This window comes from Neofelis nebulosa, chromosome 15 (assembly GCF_028018385.1).
Source record: "Neofelis nebulosa isolate mNeoNeb1 chromosome 15, mNeoNeb1.pri, whole genome shotgun sequence".
Lineage (NCBI taxonomy): Eukaryota > Metazoa > Chordata > Mammalia > Carnivora > Felidae > Neofelis > Neofelis nebulosa.
The window spans coordinates 67,489,044-67,508,083 of record NC_080796.1 but is presented as its reverse complement, the minus strand read 5'-3'; the positions used below and the strand labels follow the sequence as shown (position 1 = coordinate 67,508,083).

Here is a 19,040-nt window from a genome sequence, read left to right as displayed (position 1 = left end):
TAAAACATTCAAAGAAGCTGTTTATAGCACCTGTTCACCTTCAGCACCTAATGTTATGTAAGTATCTATGTGTGAATGGCACTTTGATCTGGGATTTCGTGTTAATTTGCCTAATGGCCATGACATTTACAGAATAATTAGGATATTATGTTTTCGAAAGACAGTAAGTTATAATAGGCTCTTTCGTTTTATTTTGCCTGCGTTTTGGAATTCTGTGGGTTTTTTTTTTTTTTTTTTGTCTTTTTAAAAATTCTAGACACTTGTGACTTAGTGAGGGGTAGCTTGAAGGTGTCTTGATTCTGTTATTTTTGTGCAGCCGCTGTTCTTTTTGGTCTCTGTGGGCCTTGGATGGCGGGTGATGTTAGCCACAAGGCAATATGTCTTTTCTCCTCTTCTTGCCGTCTTTATAGGTCATTGGGCCCTACCCTAGAGGCGGATCAGAGGTTTTCTTTGTGAGATGTGTGACATCCTTAACAAATATGGTATAACTCGCTTTAGGCACTAAATGTTTTTCTGATAAGCTGCATGTGAATTATATGGTTGGAAGGCAGATCGTGCGGTTGGAAGGCTGGGGGCTCTTGGTGAGACACCTCTGGTGATCCTCCTGGCAAGTCAAAAGCTTTGTTCACCCATCAGCCCTGTAGTTCCGTTGGTTTCCTTAGACTGTGATCCACCTTCTTGAGTTTGTAAACCAAGAGCCATGCCCGTGTGGGCACTCGTCGTGTATGGCAGCTGTGGAGTGTGGAGTCTCACGCGCAACGTGCCCGTCTTTGAACTTGGCCGTCGGAGGACGTGCCTGGCCCCTCGGTGGGCTGCGGGCCACGCCTACAAACGATGGCGTCCGCGCTTTACGGAGTGAAACACCGTGTGCGTGCGCTCTGACGTAAATCGTGATGAGACCCCCGAGGCGCAAACGCACGGAGTCAGGTGCACACAGCCCTCCCCCCCGGAAGCACTCCTGGCGAAGGCGGGGGGCGGGGGGGGGGGTCTTGCTCGGGTCCCGTTCAGCCCTGGAGTCCTCAGTCCTGCTTCCAGGGACCGCGGGGGAGGTGGCGGCTGGCAGTCTTAGGAAGACCCTGAACCGGGGCAAAGGGGCCACCGAAGAAGACAAGAACCGCAGTCACAGCCAAGTTCCCAGGCGGAGTCGACTCTCGGGCTTGTCCCCAGGTACTGACGTCCTCGGCCGGCTCGCCACCTGCCGCGTGGGGTCCCGGGGTGGGGGTGGGGGGGGTGCAGACTCCTCGGGGGGAGGCCGAGAGGGAACGAGCAGGGACGACAGGGGACGGCGAGTGTCGGGGACGTCCGTGAGTGTTGCGGGGGACGCCGGGCTTTCGACCCCAGCCCCGCCGACGCGACGCGGAGGGCGGGACTCCGACTAGCGGAGGCAGCGGCTGTGACCTGAAGGCCGGGCCCCGGTGTCCCCGGGTTTCTCGTGCCCTGCCGCGGAACGGGCTGTCGTGCTGTCTGGCACGGTTCCCGCGGGGGGCCCGGGCCCGACACGGGGCAGAGGAGAGCCGCGCTGGGGCTGACGGGATGGCCCACCCTCGCGGGGGGTGTGAGCGGGTGTGGGCGCCAGTGTGAGAGACCAGGAGTGTGGGAAGGTGAGGGCGTAATCGTGTGTGAGAGATTGTGTGCGTGGCAGTGCGTGTGAATGTGTGTAAGAGTATGGGGGGGGGGGGTGAGTGTATGTGAGAGCGTATGTGTGAGAGACTGTGTGTGTGTGAGGGAGCGTGAGTGTGTGGACCGTGTGTGACAATGTGAATGTGTAAGGATGTGTGAGTGTGTGTGAGAGACTGTATGTGTGTGAGAGGGAGTGTGTATGTAGATGTGTGTGCAGGAGAGTATGTGTGTGGGGAATGTGAGTGTGTGAGGCAGAGCATATGGTGAGAAGTGAGCATGTGAGAGGGAGTGTGCATGTGAGGGTGTGTGAGTGTGTGGGGGGGGAATGTGTGTGAGAGAGCGTGTGTGAGACAGTATCTGTGAGGGAGTGTGCGTTGTGACAGTGTGAGAGAGTGTGGGGGGAATGTGAGTGTGTGAGAGACAGTGTATGTGTGTGTGAGTGTGTGTGTGAGAGGGAGTCTGCATGTGAGAGTGTGTGCGAGAGTATGGGGGGAAATGTGTGTGTGAGAGCGTGTGTGAGAGTGTATGTGTGTGAGGGAATGTGAATGTGTGTGTGAGCATCTGTGTGAGTATACATGTGTGTCAGAGACTGTGTGTGCGTTTGTGAGAGGGACTGTGCATGTGAGAGTATGTGCAGGAATATGGGGGAGTGTGTGTGTGTGTGCGAGTGTATGTCTGTGTGTGCGAGAGTGTGGGAGGGAATGTGAGTGTGAGAGCATATGTGTGAGTGTGCATGTGTGTCAGAGACTGTGCGCACGTGTGTGAGAGGGAGTGTGCATGTGAGTGCGAGAGTATGGGGGGAATGTGAGGTGTGTGAGAGACAGTGTATGTGTGTGTGTGAGGGAGTGTGTGTGTGAGTGTGGGGGAATGTGAGTGTGTGAGCCTGTGTGTGTGCGAGTGTGTGCGAGAGTGTGTGTGTGATAGTGTGTGTGAGGGAGAGTGTGTGTGTGGGGGTGAATGTGTGTGTGAGAGGGAGTGTGCATGTGAGTGTGTGAGAGTGGGGTGTGTGAGTGTGTGTGTGTGAGAGACTGTGTGAGGGAGAGTGTGGGGGAATGTGTGTGAGCATGTGTGTGTGCATATGAGTGTGTGCAAGAGTGTGATAGTGTGAGGGGGAGTGTGCATGTGAGTGTGGGGGGGGTGAATGTGTGAGTGTGTGTGTGAGAGGGAGTGTGCATGTGAGTGTGTGTGCGAGTGGGGGGGTGTGAGTGTGTGAGAGCGTGTGAGAGTGCGAGTGTGGGGGGGATGTGTGTGTGAGCGTGTGAGAGTATGTGTGAGAGGGAGTGTGTGAGTGTGCGAGAGAGGGGGTGAGAGTGTGAGTGTATGTGTGTGAGAGTGCGAGTGTGGGGGGGATATGTGTGTGTGAGCGTGGTGAGAGTATGTGTGTGAGAGGGAGTGTGTGAGTGTGTGTGCGAGTGGGGGGGGTGAGAGTGTGTGTGAGTGTACGTGTGTGAGAGTGCGAGTGTGGGGGGGATATGTGTAGTGAGCGTGTGAGAGTATGTGTGAGAGGGAGTGTGTGAGTGTGCGAGAGAGGGTGTGTGTGTGTGAGATTGTGTGTGAGGGGGAGTGTGCACGTGAGAATGTGAGTGTGGGGGGGAATGTGAGTGTGTGTGTGAGAGACCGTGTGTGTGTGAGCGTGAGTGTGTGAGAGTATGTGTGTGAGTGTGCATGTGAGTGTGCGAGAGTATGGGGGGAAATGTGTGCGTGTGGGGGGGTGAATGTGTGTGTGAGAGTATGTGTGTGAGAGGGAGTGTGTATGTGAGTGTGTGTGCGAGTGGGGGGTGTGAGTGTGTGTGTGAGAGACTGAGGAGAGAGTGTGAGTGTGGGGGGAATGTGTGTGAGCATGTGTGTGTGCATATGAGAGTGTGTGCAAGAGTGTGTGATAGTGTGAGGGGGAGTGTGCATGTGAGTGTGTGTGGGGGTGAATGTGTGAGAGCATGTGTGAGAGTGTGTGTGAGAGGGAGTGTGCATTGTGAGTGTGTTTGCGAGTGGGGGTGTGTGAGTGTGAGAGCGTGTGTATGTGTGTGAGAGTGCGAGTGTGGGGGGGATATGTGTGTGTGAGCGGTGTGAGAGGGAGTGTGTGAGTGTGCGAGAGTGGGTGTGTGTGTGTGTGAGATTGTGAGGGGGAGTGTGCACGTGAGAATGTGAGTGTGGGGGGGAATGTGAGTGTGTGTGTGAGAGACCGTGTGTGTGAGCGTGAGTGTGTGAGAGAGTATGTGTGTGAGTGTGCATGTGAGTGTGTGCGAGAGTATGGGGGGAAATGTGTGCGTGTGGGGGGGTGAATGTGTGTGAGAGTATGTGTGTGAGAGGGAGTGTGAGTGTGTGCGAGTGGGGGGTGAGAGTGTGTGTGAGTGTATGTGTGTGAGAGTGCGTGTGAGTGTATGTGTGTGAGAGTGCGAGTGTGGGGGGATATGTGTGTGTGAGCGTGTGAGAGTATGTGTGTGAGAGGGAGTGTGTATGTGAGTGTGTGTGCGAGTGGGGGGTGAGAGTGTGTGTGAGTGTACGTGTGTGAGAGACTGTGTGTGTGTGTGTGTGTGAGAGAGGGAGTGTGCACGCGAGTGTGTGTGTGCGAGCGAGTGTGCGTGCGCGTGCACGAGAGCACAGACGCCGTCCTCCGGGCTCCCGTGAGGCCTCGATGCTCGCCCAGCAGAGCCTTCTGGGAATTGGGTCCCGCTTCCCGGCGGGGGCAGCAAGGAAAGCGCGGTTCTGCGCCTGGGACCCCGAGCCGCGGCCCCCACCCCCCCTTCCCGGGGAGGGCAAATGGGTTACGAGGCTCCAGACCCAGAAGCGTTGGGGGGGGGGGGGGGGAAGGGAAGCCGAGAAGTTGGGGGCCGGGGCGGGGGGGGGGAAGCCTCTGTGGGCGAGGGGGGCCGGGGCTCGGCCGGGCGGGGGGTGGGGGGCGATGTCCGGCAGGGGACCGCGGGAAGGACCGTCCCGAAGGGAGGCCCCGCGCAAGGTCCGCCCGGTGCCGGACTCGGAAGGGCGTCGCCGGCGCGAGACTTGGCAGCGGACGTGACATCTGCACTCGCTTTCCCCGCACGCGCACGCGTCCCCGTCCGGGAGGTCACGCGGCCAGGCGACGCGGAGCGACCGCGGCCAAGCCCGGGCCGCAGAACCGCGGAGGCGAGCGACGCGGGGGGGGGGGGGGGGGGGAGGGGGGTGTTCGGAGTTCTGGCGCGACAGGGGTTGGAACCCCGGTGCCCGGATGCGGCCTTTCCTTTGGTCGGAGCGGGACGGCCGCCAGAGCCGCTGGGTAAGGGGCGGGTGTCGCGGAGCGAGGGACGCACGTTCAGAAACAGGAGCTGCCTTCTCAGGGCACCGTTTTCTAAGCGGGCCCAGGGCTTCTATTTTCAAAGTGCATTTACCCCCGAGCAGGCGCCTCACGGTGGGCGCGGAGCCCGAGGCGGACCCGAACTCGTGAACCGCAAGGTCACGACCTGAGCCTGAAACCAAGAGTCTGATGCTTCACTGACTGAGCCACCAGGCGCCGCTCTGCAAATCAGTATCTGGAAAGTCCGCCTACTATTTTTGGTTGCAGTGTTTTGTTTTGTTTTTTAAGTTTACTTATTTATTTTGACGGGGGGGGGGGGGGAGAACGAGTGGGGGAGGGGCAGAGAGAGCGCGGATCCCGAGTACCGACAGTGCAGAGCCCGAGGCAAGGCTCGAACTTGTGACCCGTGCGATCATGACCCGAGGCGAAATCAGGAGCCTGACACACAACTGACGGAGCCACCCAGGTGCCCCTAAGTGCTGGTAACATACACAATCGCAACAAGTCTCTGGCACAGGTACTTTATCCTCATTTCAGAGATGGAGAAACTGAGGCCACGGCAGAGTTAGTTGCGGGGGGGGGGGGGGGAGCCAGGTGTTGAATCAAGGCTGTCTCTGAAAAACTTGGCCTCGAACACCCATCTCGGCAGGTTCGACCTGGATCTTTTTCCTCGCTTCAGCCGCTATTTATTGAGCGCTTCCTGTATGCCGCGGTCCGCGCTTGTGTGCCGGGCATACAGACTGGAGGAAGACGGGGCCCTGGTCCTTCAGGTGCTCACAGCCGCGGGGACACCCGAGCAAGTGGGCAACGGCAGTGGGGCCACAGATGCTCTTGAGAAGGCGGGACGCGCTGCACCACGCTGGCAACTGAGCAGAGACAAGATGGCGGCGGCCCAGCCCACTTTTTGTGGCCGCTTCGTCCACATCCACTACCCCGAAGGCTCCATCTACGTCCGTTGCTGACACGGAGAGGACTGGCTTGCTTTCTACGGAAGTGGACGCTTCTCAGGCGAAAAGAGGGCCGTGGACGAAATGGGAAGCAGACCCACCGGAGAGATAGGTCCAGCTGCTTGTTGCAGGAAATCCTGCAGGCTTGATAGCCCCAAACTGTAGCAGAACAAAGCAGGGTCCAGTGAAACAGAAAGAATAAGGAACAAAAATAGAAAAAAGGGTGGGGGGGGGACCACTTGAAGTTGAATAAACTGCCTCTGAGCCCGCTCGTGGGTTCCCAGGGGGATTCTCACGTTTCCCGGATATTTCAGATTCCGATGGCAACTAGGGGAAGACCGTTGTGACCTTGAAACTTGGTCCGGGGGGACTGAGCTGAAGACCACCAAGACACTGCACACAGACCACCCACTGCAGAGTCTTGCACGGATCTGCTGACCAGTCTCGCGGTGATACCGCAAGGCACCCTAAGCCACGTTTTGGAGGACGAGCGGAAGAGCGAGAGCAGGTGTTGAAAAGCCGTGGGGGGAAAAAAAAAAAAAAGAATTAAAACCAAAATGTGCCTCAGGCTCATTTCAGCTGGCAGCAGAATTCTCTCTCTCTTTCTTTGGAATTTGGTATTATTACAGGCATTGACACTGAAATGCCAGAAGTCTCGGGGGCCAGAGCGCTTGGTCAGTCTGGGGTGGGCTTCTCGTGAGCCCCCCTGTAAATCCGTGGAGGAGTGCATGTGGAGGAAGAGAGATGAGGGGGCCGCTCCAGGAAAGGGGTGTACCCTGGATGTGAGCTCCTGGGGACCCAGGAGACGCTGGCGTTGCCGTAGATGCAGCTGGGAGCTGGTCACCTGGGCGTGAATCATAGAATCATTCTGAGGATTAAATCAGCAAGCGCGTACAGGATGCTTTGGCTTGTGCCCGGCCTGTGCACCTGTGCTCGGGAAATATCAGCTGTTGTTATGTTTCTGATGTCAGAGGAGAGGCACCGTTGTGGGTAGGGAGGAACTTCTGGGCTCACTTATCCTCTTTCCTTTTTCTCGTTTCAGTTCTCCGCTTTCGTCCCTGTTAGAAGGCCCCCACAAGTTGAGTTTAAACTGGGGACTTCTCCAGTGCTGTTGAATTCACGGAGTGTGTGTGCCGGCCGGCCGTGGCAGGTGCCGCCTTCGACGGGGAAAGGGAAAGCACTCCTGAGGGTTTAAGGGCGAAAGTTGGGAGAAGGGAAGGAAAAAAAAGACAGGCCCAAGTTGAAGGTGCTTAACGTCTTCCGATGTTGAGCAGAAGCGTGAACAGCGACAGTTGAGTCCAAGGTGGGGGCTTCCGTGCTTCTCTTCCTCGGAACCCCACCTGCTCTCGCTGCCGCATCTGGGCCACCAGGTGGGAGCCCGTGGGGCTGGGCAGTGATGGCAGACCGCGTCTGCTGCTGGGTGCGGGGAGGCGCCCCCTCTTGCCACCACCCTTCCTCCCTGTTCTTCAGCCCCCTTCCTTCCACTCGCTTTTGCTGACGCGTGAGGGGAAATGGCATCATCCCGTGAAAAGACAGGGTGGCCGTTGGCCACGGGCCAACGGCAGCGACCGGGGCCGCGCTGTCAGCCACCGAGAGACGCCTGCGGACCCGGAGGCAGAGAGGGGATGAACGCTTTCGGCGGAACTTTGACCTTCGCGATTCTCTTTGCGCTCTGTCCCCTCCCTCCCCTCCACGGCTCCAGGTAGTTGACTCTTCTGTGACAAGCCTGAGGAACAAGTCTGCCAGGAAAGAGCATGGGGAGAAACCAGATTGGGGAAATTGCTTTCGGGACACAAGGTCCCGGATAGCAGAGGCTTGTCCCCCGCCAGCGTCCTCACGGTTGATGTGCGTCCGGGTGTGGGAAGTTGGAGGGAATTGCATACACGCTCCATTACAAATATCCCCCCGCTGCGTGCTGAGGGCCCCTGGTGGGGTCCCCGAAGATGCACGGCCGTGGGGATGAGATCAGGGTGGGGTGAGCAGACAGGTTATTGAAGTTGAACTGGGGGCTGAAGAGCAGAGAGCGCTGCAGGAGTTCTCCCCTTGTTCCCCTTTTTGCTTTTTTTTTCTTTTTTCTTTTTCCTTTTCTTTTCCATGAGAGAATCAGAAAGGTCCCATCTGCCTTTTCGGGGAGGGTCGTGCTTGGTGACTGGTAGCATCTGGGGTAGGGTCCGGTTCATTATGCCACCCAGAATGTCAAAGCGGTTTAGGCGTCGGAAACCAGGGAAGGAGGAAGGGATTTAAAAAAAAAAAAAAAAAACAACAGCCCGGCCGCCAATCGGGGGCTCTCTGTCTGCTGTCTGCCGGCTGCTGCTACCCACTCGTTACAATTAAAATGAAGTGTCCGTCAGCGGCTATCTTCTCTGTGTGGCCCATATGTTTCTGAGCTGATACTGTCCGGATTATTCTGTTCGGGAAAACGATAACGGCTGTTTATAACCTTGGCAAAGACTGAGGCCTAATCAGGCTGGAGCACATTTTCACCAACTGGCTGATAACAGGCTGTTAGCAGCCTTATCGCTGGGGAGAGATAGGCCAAAATAAGCAGATCTGTGAGCACAGGAGCCCAATCGAGTGGTACACACTCTGGCCCCGGCTTTATTTTTAGATTCCCTTTTCCCGGTTTGATATCAGAAGGCGCAGAGGAAGGGGGGGGGGGGCGGGGAGCACCGTGTGCCCCCGCGGGATGTTAATCAACATGAGAGGCAGAGGGTCAGCCCGGCTTCCAGCGCTCAGGGCTCCGTTCAAATGAGGGAAAACACATGCAGGTCTTGGGAGACAAAGGAAGGCGAGGGGCTGGCCTGGTGTGTGGGCCCTGATGGCTTAGCATCTTCCCGCCGTTGGGAGTCTCCATCTGGATCATCTGGATCGCCAGGCCTAGGTGCTCGGTTCTTCCCCCACCCTCCCCTGCCGCAGGGACTGACTTTTGCTTTCTGTCTTAATCCACTTTGCTGGGGCGTCTTCGTGGCATTCCTCCAGAATGACATTCCCTGCCCAATTCATCATCCTCACACTGGCTTAGAGACCACACAGTGGGTTGGGGGGTGAGAGGAACACAGGCGGGCCCCCCCCACCCCCCCAAGCGTGGAGAGAGGACATGGAGGGAGGCTCAGGGAAGTCTAGAACCTGAGGCACCATGACGTCATGGCTTAATAGCTGGTACTCAGCCCCCAGGGAGAAACTGTTGGTTTTCAGAGAGGGGTAGGTTTCTGGCAAAGCCTTCAAGGAAGAGCCCTTTGAACTTGTCCCTCTACAGAGATGGATAAAAGCCAGATCTATAGCTTTTGCCCCTAGACCCAACTCTCTGAAACAGGTTACACCTGGGCCTTGACATATGTGTGGTTCTAGAACAGTTACAGATTTGAGACAAAAAGATAATACGTGAGGTCGTCAAGCATGTGGTGAAAATAAAATGTAGGGGGGAGGCTATAATAGTGCTGGGCAGCAGATGCCATAAGCAGAAGGGAAGTTTGAAGGTATTGTTTGCCGAAGACAGTGGAAGTCTGGAAGTCTGGTATTGTTCTTCTCTGTTCATTCTGCAGAAACCTTCCTAGCCTAAAGCGCATTAGGCATTTTATTTTATTTTTTTCAATGTTCATTTATTTTTGAGAGAGAGAAAGACAAGAGCGTGAGCAGGGGAGAGGAGAGAGAGAGAGAGGGAGACACAGACTCAGAAGCAGGCTCCAGGCTGATGCGGGCTCGAACCCACAAACCGTGAGATCATGACCTGAGCCGGAGTGGGACTCTTAACCTACTGAGCTACCCGGGCGCCCCATGGCATTTTAGTCTCTACTCTGCTTCTGTCTGTCTGTCTGTCTGTCTCCATCTCTCTTCTCTGCTTTCTTCCTCTCCTCTTCCTGCTCTCTGTGCAGCTGCCCAATTCCCGACTCACTTTTGTCTGCCTAAGACTGAGCGAGTGGAGTCAGGTGGCGGGAAAGAGGGGCCAGGGGACCGGTGCCTGGGGGGGGGGGGGAGGGAAGCGTTTTCAGGGGCACACAGATCCAAGTAAGCACAGAAGGCAGCGGAGAGCATTATCACCATTATCATGCAAATCTATTTACAAGGCTCCTTTTATTCATTAATCTTTGAATAGCAGAACCTTTGGAACCGCCTGAAATAAGAACCACCTGTGTGTCTACCACTGAAAAAACAAAAACAAAAAATGAGTTTTAAGGACAATTGATACGTGGGAGCAGGAAGGGAAAAATTAAGTAGAAATCTCTCCATCATTTAGATCTCCACATATATGATTTTATAGCTCCCGTGTTGCAAAATGGCCAGCCGATTGGCAGTTTTGGAGACGTCCCCCCCAAGTTCAGAGAAAACCTCTGGGGAGGGTTGGAAATGTAATGAAATTATGAAACGGTCTGTTTTTAAAAATCCACTCGGAGGTTCTTCCACGCCGACTTTTATTCTCCTTTTTTGGAGATAATACGTAATAATATACAATGTAATCAATGGGATATAAATGATTTGGGTTAACGTTTCAGAGGCACTGGTGAACTCAACATAAAGGGATCTTTTGCAATATCTTCCCTGAATTCATAGTAATATAATATAAAAATCTTAAGCTGGAAGAGACCTTGCATATGATCTGGTTCAGTCCTCTCACTGTCTATTAAACCTTTAATTAAGAGTTCTTTACACGTAGTCCAAGTCCCCATTTGTCACATCGCACATAGACTGGTTACATTATCTTTGGAGCAGTTATTCTTACAGGGGGCAACATAGCTCTTGCAAACACTTATTACCCTGTGTTATAGGCAATTAGCAGGGGCTGCAGGGAGATGTAGGGAAGGGCTCCAGCTTTCTCTGCCACTGTTACTAAGATGGCAGAATACCAGGTAGAAAGTCCACAGAAGAGAACGTATCCCACCTAGGGCTACACACCTTCTAAGAAAAAATACAGCCATGTCAGTGGAATGGAATGGCTCCCATATTCCTTTCGGTAGGACTTTACATCAGCGGAGTAACCATGGTCATTAAAATCCCCTCCCCGAGAGATTCTAACTCCCAAACATGATTGGTCATATGTGTTCGAGTCATGGAATCTTAGAGCTGGAGGGACCCACTGTAAAGAATTATCTCCTCGTTGTGGAGATGAGGAAATTGAAACCTCAGGGAGGGGCATCTGCCCCGTAAGCCTGAACTGGGGGCTCCGACTAGGGATGAGGAGAATGGTCCTGCCTTCTAGCCCAGTGCTTTTTCATCTTTATGATGACCTTATAGGATGACTTAGTTGTGGGATGAAGAATTTAAAATACGTCCCTGAACTCTCCATGCCACTGTTTACTCCTCTGTAAAATGAGGCTTGTGATTCCCCGACTGATTTTGTAAGTTCCTCGAGAGCTGGGACCGTGCCGCCCATCCCCGTGTTTCCCAAGACACCAGCTCTCACCTCTCTCTGCGCGTGGAGCTGCTCAAGAGATGTTGACTGTTGAATAGTGGAGTGAGTGAACGGATGAATAGGACTTTGAATTGGACTTCTCCAGCGATGACTCTTTCACGAAATGATTTTTCTAAGTTGTGTGCACCTTCCCAGCTTCGCATTTCTTAAATCTCTTTCGGCAGAAACAGTGAAAAATGGTGACGGGGTCTTGGGCGGTTCTGATGGCAGACCTCTGGGTCCTGCAGAGGCCCGATTATAATCAGGGAATTTTTGTTGGTGTGTGTTTGCCTTGCGGTTGGTTGTTCACGAAGCCTTGGGGAGACCCTGTGCTCCTGAGGGTCAGTTGACTTTGGGTTCTCAGCAACAGGAGTCCGGTGCGTTCTTGAGTTGTCCGGGAACCTCCTCCAGTTGTGTTGCTGTGGGATCCTTCCATGTCTCCCGGTGATGGACGGGGAACGTCACCCCGGGTGGAGACCTTATTTAACATGCTCTTTTCTAGTGTCTAAATAACACCTGGATCCCAGGAGGTACTTGATGAGTGGGTGAGTTAAACGTAGGTATGTCTACTTTTGCTTCACTGGCCCAGGCCTTCAAAGCGAGGGGCTGGATTGAAAGCCTGTGGATTATCGGAGTCTGTTCCTCTGACTCAGAAATCCTGGCCGGGATACGCTTTTCCCCTCGAAGCATAAATTCTGTCAGTCGGTTAAAAATCTGTATCTTGGGACCTTCACTCACCCTACCAGGGCCCTTTGTATACCAGGCTCCTTTCTTCATCACCCTGAGATGACTACACACAGACGCAGACTCTCCACACAGACTTTTGAAGGCCGCCGTACAGAGGGTCCAACTCCAAGGCAGAGAGATTACTTGGGAGTTGGGGGGCCGGGGGGGGGGATATAACAAAACTGCAGTTCTCTGGAATCTTACTTCCTTCTCAGAGGCACGTGACTGGCATATTTGGGTCATTACATAGAAAGACATTCTGCGTACGAGTTATGCCAGCGAGATGTTTCCAGATCACATGACAACGGTGTGTGTGGTGACTGCCAAGTGGTGTTTCTCTGTGCAGGACTCTGAACACACCGCCCACTGGTCTGTGTAAGGCGGCCGCACTCTGCACTAAACGCGGCATCATTCATTCTGGGATCTCCGAACCTTCCATAAACAGTCGGTCGCTTAAGACTCCTGTGAGTTAAATAAATAATAAGATCCTTACCCCCTTGAACAGAATGGGAAGACTAAATATTGAAAAATTAGGCAATTTAGCCCAAGGCGGAGTGTGCAGAGAAAGCACGACCTGGTGAACCAACCCCGTGCGCTGGCAGCAAGAATTTTTCCTGCGAACATTTTTATAATGGCAGATTGCCGCGTGGCTTGGCGAGGGCCTTTCAGTCAGCCTTCAGACTGGCGTTCATCACCCCCTGCGTGCCTGGTGCCAAGTTACAAACAGTTAAGGAAAACATATGCAATTCCTTTCTTACAAGACCTAAAGACACTGCAGCTGTGACGGCTCAATGCGGAACATAGTTCAAATATTAAATGTGATGATACGGGCAATATTCAGTTTTGGAGGCAGACAGCAGTTCGGTTCCAGGGTGGTGGTGGTGATGGTGGGAAATGGCTGGTCGGGGAAGGGAGCTGGAGCTCGGGGTTGAAAAATGGGTAGGTTTGGGGCACTTGGGGGGCTCGGTCGGTTGAGCGTCCGACTTCGGCTCAGGTCGTGATCTCGCGGTCCGTGAGTTCGAGCCCCACGTTGGGCTCTGTGCCGACAGCTCAGAGCCTGGACCCTGCTTTGTCTGTGTCTTCCTTGCTCTCTGTCCCTCCCACAGTCACACTCTGTCTCTCTCTGTCTCTCAAAAATGAATAAAAGTTAAAAGAAAAATTAAAAAAAAAAATGGGTAGGTTTGAAGTCGGCAGAAGGGAAGAATGGTTCTTGTGCTTGAGGTGAACCATAGAAATAAAGGCAGGAAAACGGGAAAGGGGGTGACAGTTGTGTAGCAGCTCTTGCTGTGTCTCAGTTTTCCTTCCAGTAAAAATAATGGAAGCGATACCACCTTTGGAAGTAAGTGTGCCACCATGGGGAGGACAGCTGAGAGCGACTGATGTGTTAATAGCTGCCAGGGCAGGGTGCTCTGTGTCTGCCGCGCTTTGGCATGGCATTGGCTTCGGGTTCTTGGATGACTTGAGAGCCTCTGTTTAAGAACATGGCACGGGGGCCACGCGGGTGGCTCCGTCAGTTAAGCGTCCGGCTCTTGATTTGGGCACAGGTCACGATCTCGCGGTTCGTGGGTTCGAGCCCCGCATTGGGCCGTGCGCTGACATTACTGCTTGGGATTCTCTCTCTCCTTCTTTCTCTGCCCCCCACCCCTGCTTGTGCTCACCCGGTCTTCCTCTCTCTCTCAAAATAAATAAATAAACTTTTTTTTTTTTTTAAGCGGCGTGGGTTGGGTTTTCTTTGAAGACTTTTATCCACCTGGTGCGTGGTGCGGTCAGAACCAGACTTGGGGAGGAGGAAGGCCCTTCAATGGCCACAGGCTGAATACAGACTAGCAAATGCAACCGTATCGGGAAGGAATCCCTGGGTGTCCCAGTGTCCCCTCCCTTCCTAGACTGAGCTCTGTCAGGCAGGTGTTCAAATAAATAATGCATCTAAAAATCCTTCCAGCAGCAGCTGGGACCGTCTTAGGAGCTCCAGGATAGTGGGAGTACATCAGCCCCGCTACTTGGGCAGGTGTGTGTTAGCTCCAGAAAGTTAGAACAAACGCTCTCTAGACGTATCCCCTACGTGAACTAGGGCCCCGTTTCTGACAGAGAAACAAAATGAAGCATTTATTTCATCGAGCCCCGTCTGGAAACAGGTGTGCCTTTGGCCGAACCCTTCCGAGTTCAAAAACAAACAAATTAATAGGCTTCCACTAGGGGGAGACAGCGGTTTCAGAGCGCCGAGTGGAATTAATACCTGCTCCCCTCCAGTTCTAGCCCGTCGCTAACAGTACCCAGTATGACCTTAAGGAGATGAATCTCCGTTAATAATCATAATGACGACGGCTTAACATAGTAGCAATCTCTTTAGCACTTAGTATCTGCCAGACGTCACATTTTGTTTTTACTTAATCCTCAAAAAAATATCAAGATAGGTAACGTTATCCCCATTTGTATGGATTCAGAAACTCTTCTGAGTAGTTCGGATAGTTCCGAATGGTTCAAAACAGTTAAAGACTGGGACGCCTGGGTGGCTCAATCGGTTAAGCGCCCGACTTTGGCTCAGGTCACTATCTCACGGTTTGTGAGTTTGAGCCGCGCATCGGGCTCTGTGCTGACAGCGCGGAGCCTGGAGCCTGTCTCAGATTCTGTGTCTCCCTCTGTCTCTGACCCTCCCCGGCTCGTGCTCGGTGTGTCTCTCTCTCTCTCTCTCTCTCTCTCTCTCTCAGGTAAACAAACATTAAAAAGAAAAAAAAAAAGTTAAAGACTTTGCCTAGCGGTGCCTAATGCTTCTGTCGTGGAGTTAAGTCTGATTCCTGAGCTACGATACTGTAGTAAAAAAGCGTGAACTTGCCATTACCAGCATGTTTTACCTTTTGTTTTGTTTGATTTTGTTTTTTGTTTTTTGACTCTAAGCTTAGACATGTTGATTAACATAGAAAAATATCTTGCATTGGCCTTGTAGCACGTTCAAGGTAACTTTGGAAAATTCAGATTATTTTTTGCAAAAAGATATTATTTTTTGCAACCCCAATCCCCATGAAGACAGCCATGCAGGAGGTGAAAATCTACTGTCCATTGAAGATCCCAACTGGATCCCATCCAGGAGCTCTGAGAGGTCAAGGTGTGGTGGCCTTCATCGTTCTGGATGCTGCTTCGCTAGGACTAACTCTAAGATGTGTGGGTCTAAGGAGGAATGTTTGACGACTAGGAGTATTTAGGATTTGGGCCACAAATGTAGTCTCTAAAGTGATTTTAGAGGTCCTAATTACTATCACATGATGAGCATCCATCCACGGGGTGCTGACTGAGGAGCACTCGAGCAGCCAACCCTTGAATTGCCTAGACTTTGGGGATGAACTCAGCCACCTCTGCTCCTTTGTGAAATCAAAGCTGATGACAGAGACGGCCTGGCTGGAGATGACCACACTTTTGACTCTCTGGTCAGTTGGACTTTTTATAAAGATGGCAGACGTAGCCACCCACTCTTCTCTTTGTGGTAGGGACTGGTTTTGAGAGAGCGATCTGTTTTGGAATTTCAGGTTTTGAAGTGTAGAAATGTGAATTGCGAGTGAGGCCGAGTTTCGTTCTCTTTGGAATTGAGACCGAGGCCCTGTGTGTTCCCAGTGTTTGTGGTAAAGCCCCCTCCCTCGAGTTGAATCACCCTTGGAGGTACTGAAAGAGGAAGGGCTGACCCTCAGGAAATGGCCACATGACAGCCTTTTGGTTGATCACGGAAGTGTTTCAGAATTCTGCTCAGCCTTGCTCCCGGCCAGTGACCCCGTCAGATCTGATAAACCGAACAAGCTGGGGCTACCGGAGGCCCACACAGGCATGCTGGGCTGTGAGAGGGAACAAATGGTCAGGGTAGTGGCCCACGAGCAAGCAACTCCATGCTGAGCCATTTTTCTCTGCACCCTCCCGCAGGTTTAAATCGGAGGTAGGGTTCGCGGAAATTCTTCTGTCTGTACTTTGCCCTGTGCCTGGGGAGGTTAGGGAGCTCATGGTTTGATGTCTGCAGTAAAATGTAGAATATGAGCCCTGATCCTAATGATGATGCAGTTCGGTGACAAACATTCGGCCAGAACCTGGAGGTGTTCACTTGGCCGGAGGATTTGAAAGCTTTAGGCTGTTAATTGGAGTTGTAAATATAGTGTTTACAGGAAACCAGGGAGGAGACGTGTGGTGTGTTTGCATCGCCTGGAGACCTTTGTAAACATCGTACCTGTCCCGGATCAGAATCTCCGGCTGTGGGGAGGCCCAGGCATGTGCATTTTTGAAAAGCTCCCCAGGTGATTCTGTGCTGTGTCCCGCTAAATGGCTATCCAGTGCTTTACGAGATTATACGGGAACACTGTTTTTGTCCCGTTCAGTGAACATGCCAGTGATGGCCCACTCTTCCCGCCATCGAATTTGGAAGTGCTTTGGCTCCCACAAGTGCGTGCGGCTATGCGTGCGTCTAACTGCGTGCGCGCGTACAAGTGTGCGCACGTGTCTCTTTGCTTTCCGAAGCACACGGTCTGCTGCTGGCCCCCTGACATGTGATCAGAGTGATGCGGACGTGCGAGCCTGGGCAGCCCGCGTCTCCCCGTTTCACCCCTGCCTGCAAACACGGCGCACGTCCTCAAGGTACAGCTCTGAAATCCCACGCTGACCTTTTCGCGAAGCATTATAATCAAGTTGAACATTTCCAGTTGTACCGCCAGTGCTTGCCCCTCGGGAAAACACTTCCCTCCATTTTATGACAATTGATTCTGATTTTGAGGAACTCATTTGTATTGAATGCAAAATGTCCAGCCTCACACGGAAACCGCAAAGTCCCCGTGTCCAGACACGTCCGACACTTTGTTTTTATTATAAGGACAGGGCACAAATGAAAGATTGTGCTCTCCGTTTCTGAAAATGCTCCTTCGCTGTTCTGCATATTTTAATTTTCTTTCCTCCTTTTTTTTTTTTTTAAACAATTCTGTGGGTCTGATGATAGCAGTCCATTTTTACAGTTATCTGGGCTCATGGGAAATTTCACCCTGTCTGGATTCTCAGCTCCTAGGTGGCAGAACCTGCTGGGGCTTTTACTGTGTGTTAAGTCCCCCATTGTGCCGAGGTTCCCTATGTGAACATGCTGCCCCCTCGGAGAGACTCCTGTGACTGACATTCGTACTCTGTAGTGAAAGTCGGCATGTCACTCCCCACATGATAGTCCTGGCCACAAAGGAAGCAGGTCTCCTAGGACTCTGGGATGTACCCAAGAGCCCTGGGGCCTTCTAACTTCATTTAGGAGAAGACACAGAAACAAAAGCTACTATTACTCGGGCTAATGTCTGCTGACATGAACAGGAACCCCTCACGAATGCTTTCTGGGAGCGCCTGGGTGGCTCAGTGGGGTAAGCGTCCGATGTCAGCTCAGGTCATGATCTCAAAGTCTGTGAGTTCAAGCCCCGCATCAGGCTCTGTACCGACAGCTCAGAGCCTGGAGCCTGTTTCAGATTCTGTGTCTCCCTCTCTCTTGACCCCTCCCCCACTCATGCTCTGTCTCTCAAAGATGAATAAATGTTAAAAAAAATTAAAAAAAAAAAAAAGAATGCTTTCTGCCAGCACCGACATGGGGGGGGGGCGGAGAATCTCACATGGAGAAATATCACTGAAGCTTGAGTACCCCTGCCCCCCAGACCCAGCCAGTGTCTTCTCCAGTGTGAATAGCACTGGGCAGGGATGTGCTGAGATGCCTGTGAAGGTAACAGAGATGCCCGGGGGGGGACGTGGCTTGTTGGGCTTTGTGATCTCTGGTCCAGGGAAGGGGCTTCCCTCTACTGGAGCTGAGGTTGGCTTAGGGCTCCCGTGACTTCCTTTCCGGGGTATATAAGGCATCCAGCAGTTGTACCGTTCTTGTAACAAAAGACGGATTTTAGGGGAATCCTCTTGGGCAGGGCAAGGGGATCGCTTTGTCCGGAAGAGCGTCGGGATATCTTAGGCAGGCACCATGCTCTACTCACCTGAGCCAGTAAGGACATGACCCAGTAAATTAGGACTGGTGTGGGCGTCTGTCAGTCAAGCTCCTTCTAAGAATCCCAGGGGTCTGTGAGCATTCTCCAGCTCATGGCAGACGGTCTATTCCTGTTTCTGGAATTTGCCTCTTGGTATTGTCACACAGGGGGCTTCCTCTAGTTGTGCTCTGTGGTCGAAAGGTCATCTTTGCACCAAGGAATACAGGACTCACTGTCTTTCTCCCCTCCCCCTCCCCCCCCCCACCCCCCCCTCCCCCCGCCCCCTGGGCCCCAGAGTAGGCTTTTGACTGGGTGGCATATGAAGCTGGGGGCTAGAGTGTCTTCAGACTTCCTCTGTGATTCTCAGGGTGGCCAGAATTCTCTTTCGGGCACCACTTCAAATCTCAGGGACTCCGTCCCTAAAACGGGGTGGCAGTGTTTGCTTTTCTTTGTCCAGGATCGGGAGAGGAGAGAGGTGGAGGCATAACGACCTGAAAGCAAAAGCAGTTGACTTCTTGGAACTGTGGTCCTCTGCTGTGACAGCACGGTTGCTTCCTGTTGTGGAACACCTTCCAAGACACTTGTCTACATTCCCTCCCTTTTCTATTTGTTGCCGTTAGCGTGGAAAAGCAAGTTACTAAAGGTTCACTAATGTTCCCCAGGTGTGCACGCCGAGCATTTTATAGGTGACCTTGAACCCTGCAGGGAATTAAGGCGCCAACCCCCTGCCCAGTTGAAAATCCAGGTATAATTTATGACTCCCCCAAAGCATGACAGCCTACTGTTGACCTAAAACCTCATCAGTAGCATCAACGGTTGATGAGCACGTATTGTGTGTGCTGGAGATAATATATGCTGTATTCTTACAAGAAAGGGACTTAGAGACAAGAAAGTGTTATTAAGAACATCGTAAAGAAGAGAAAATACAGAAAATACGCCGGGGTGGCTCAGTTCGTTGAGCATCCGACCTCGGCTCAGGTCATGATCTCACAGTGTGTGAGTTCGAGCCCCGCGTCGGGCTCTCCGCTGTGGGCACAGAGCCCGCTTTGGATCCCCCAGCCTTCGCCCCTTCTGCCCTCATGGTCGCTCGGTCTCAAAAATAAATAAATATTTTAAAAAAAGAAGAGAAA

The 19,040-nt window shown here is 52.8% G+C and overlaps 1 protein-coding gene across 6 annotated transcripts in view; it reads left to right on the top strand.

Moving 5' to 3' along the window:
• Positions 1-19,040, top strand: part of PBX1 (PBX homeobox 1) — a 299,046-nt gene that overhangs the window by 143,128 nt on the left and 136,878 nt on the right. Inside the window, exon 1 of one of the 6 annotated variants that reach the window (XM_058700009.1) lies at positions 349-1,167. The exons of 4 other annotated variants lie outside the window; for them this stretch is intronic. In XM_058700009.1, the coding sequence (XP_058555992.1) occupies positions 894-1,167 (274 nt within the window). In that variant the 5' untranslated portion in view covers positions 349-893. Of the gene's footprint in view, positions 1-348; positions 1,168-19,040 lie in introns of those variants that run through there. One more of the 6 variants, XM_058700005.1, reaches the window with a different exon arrangement.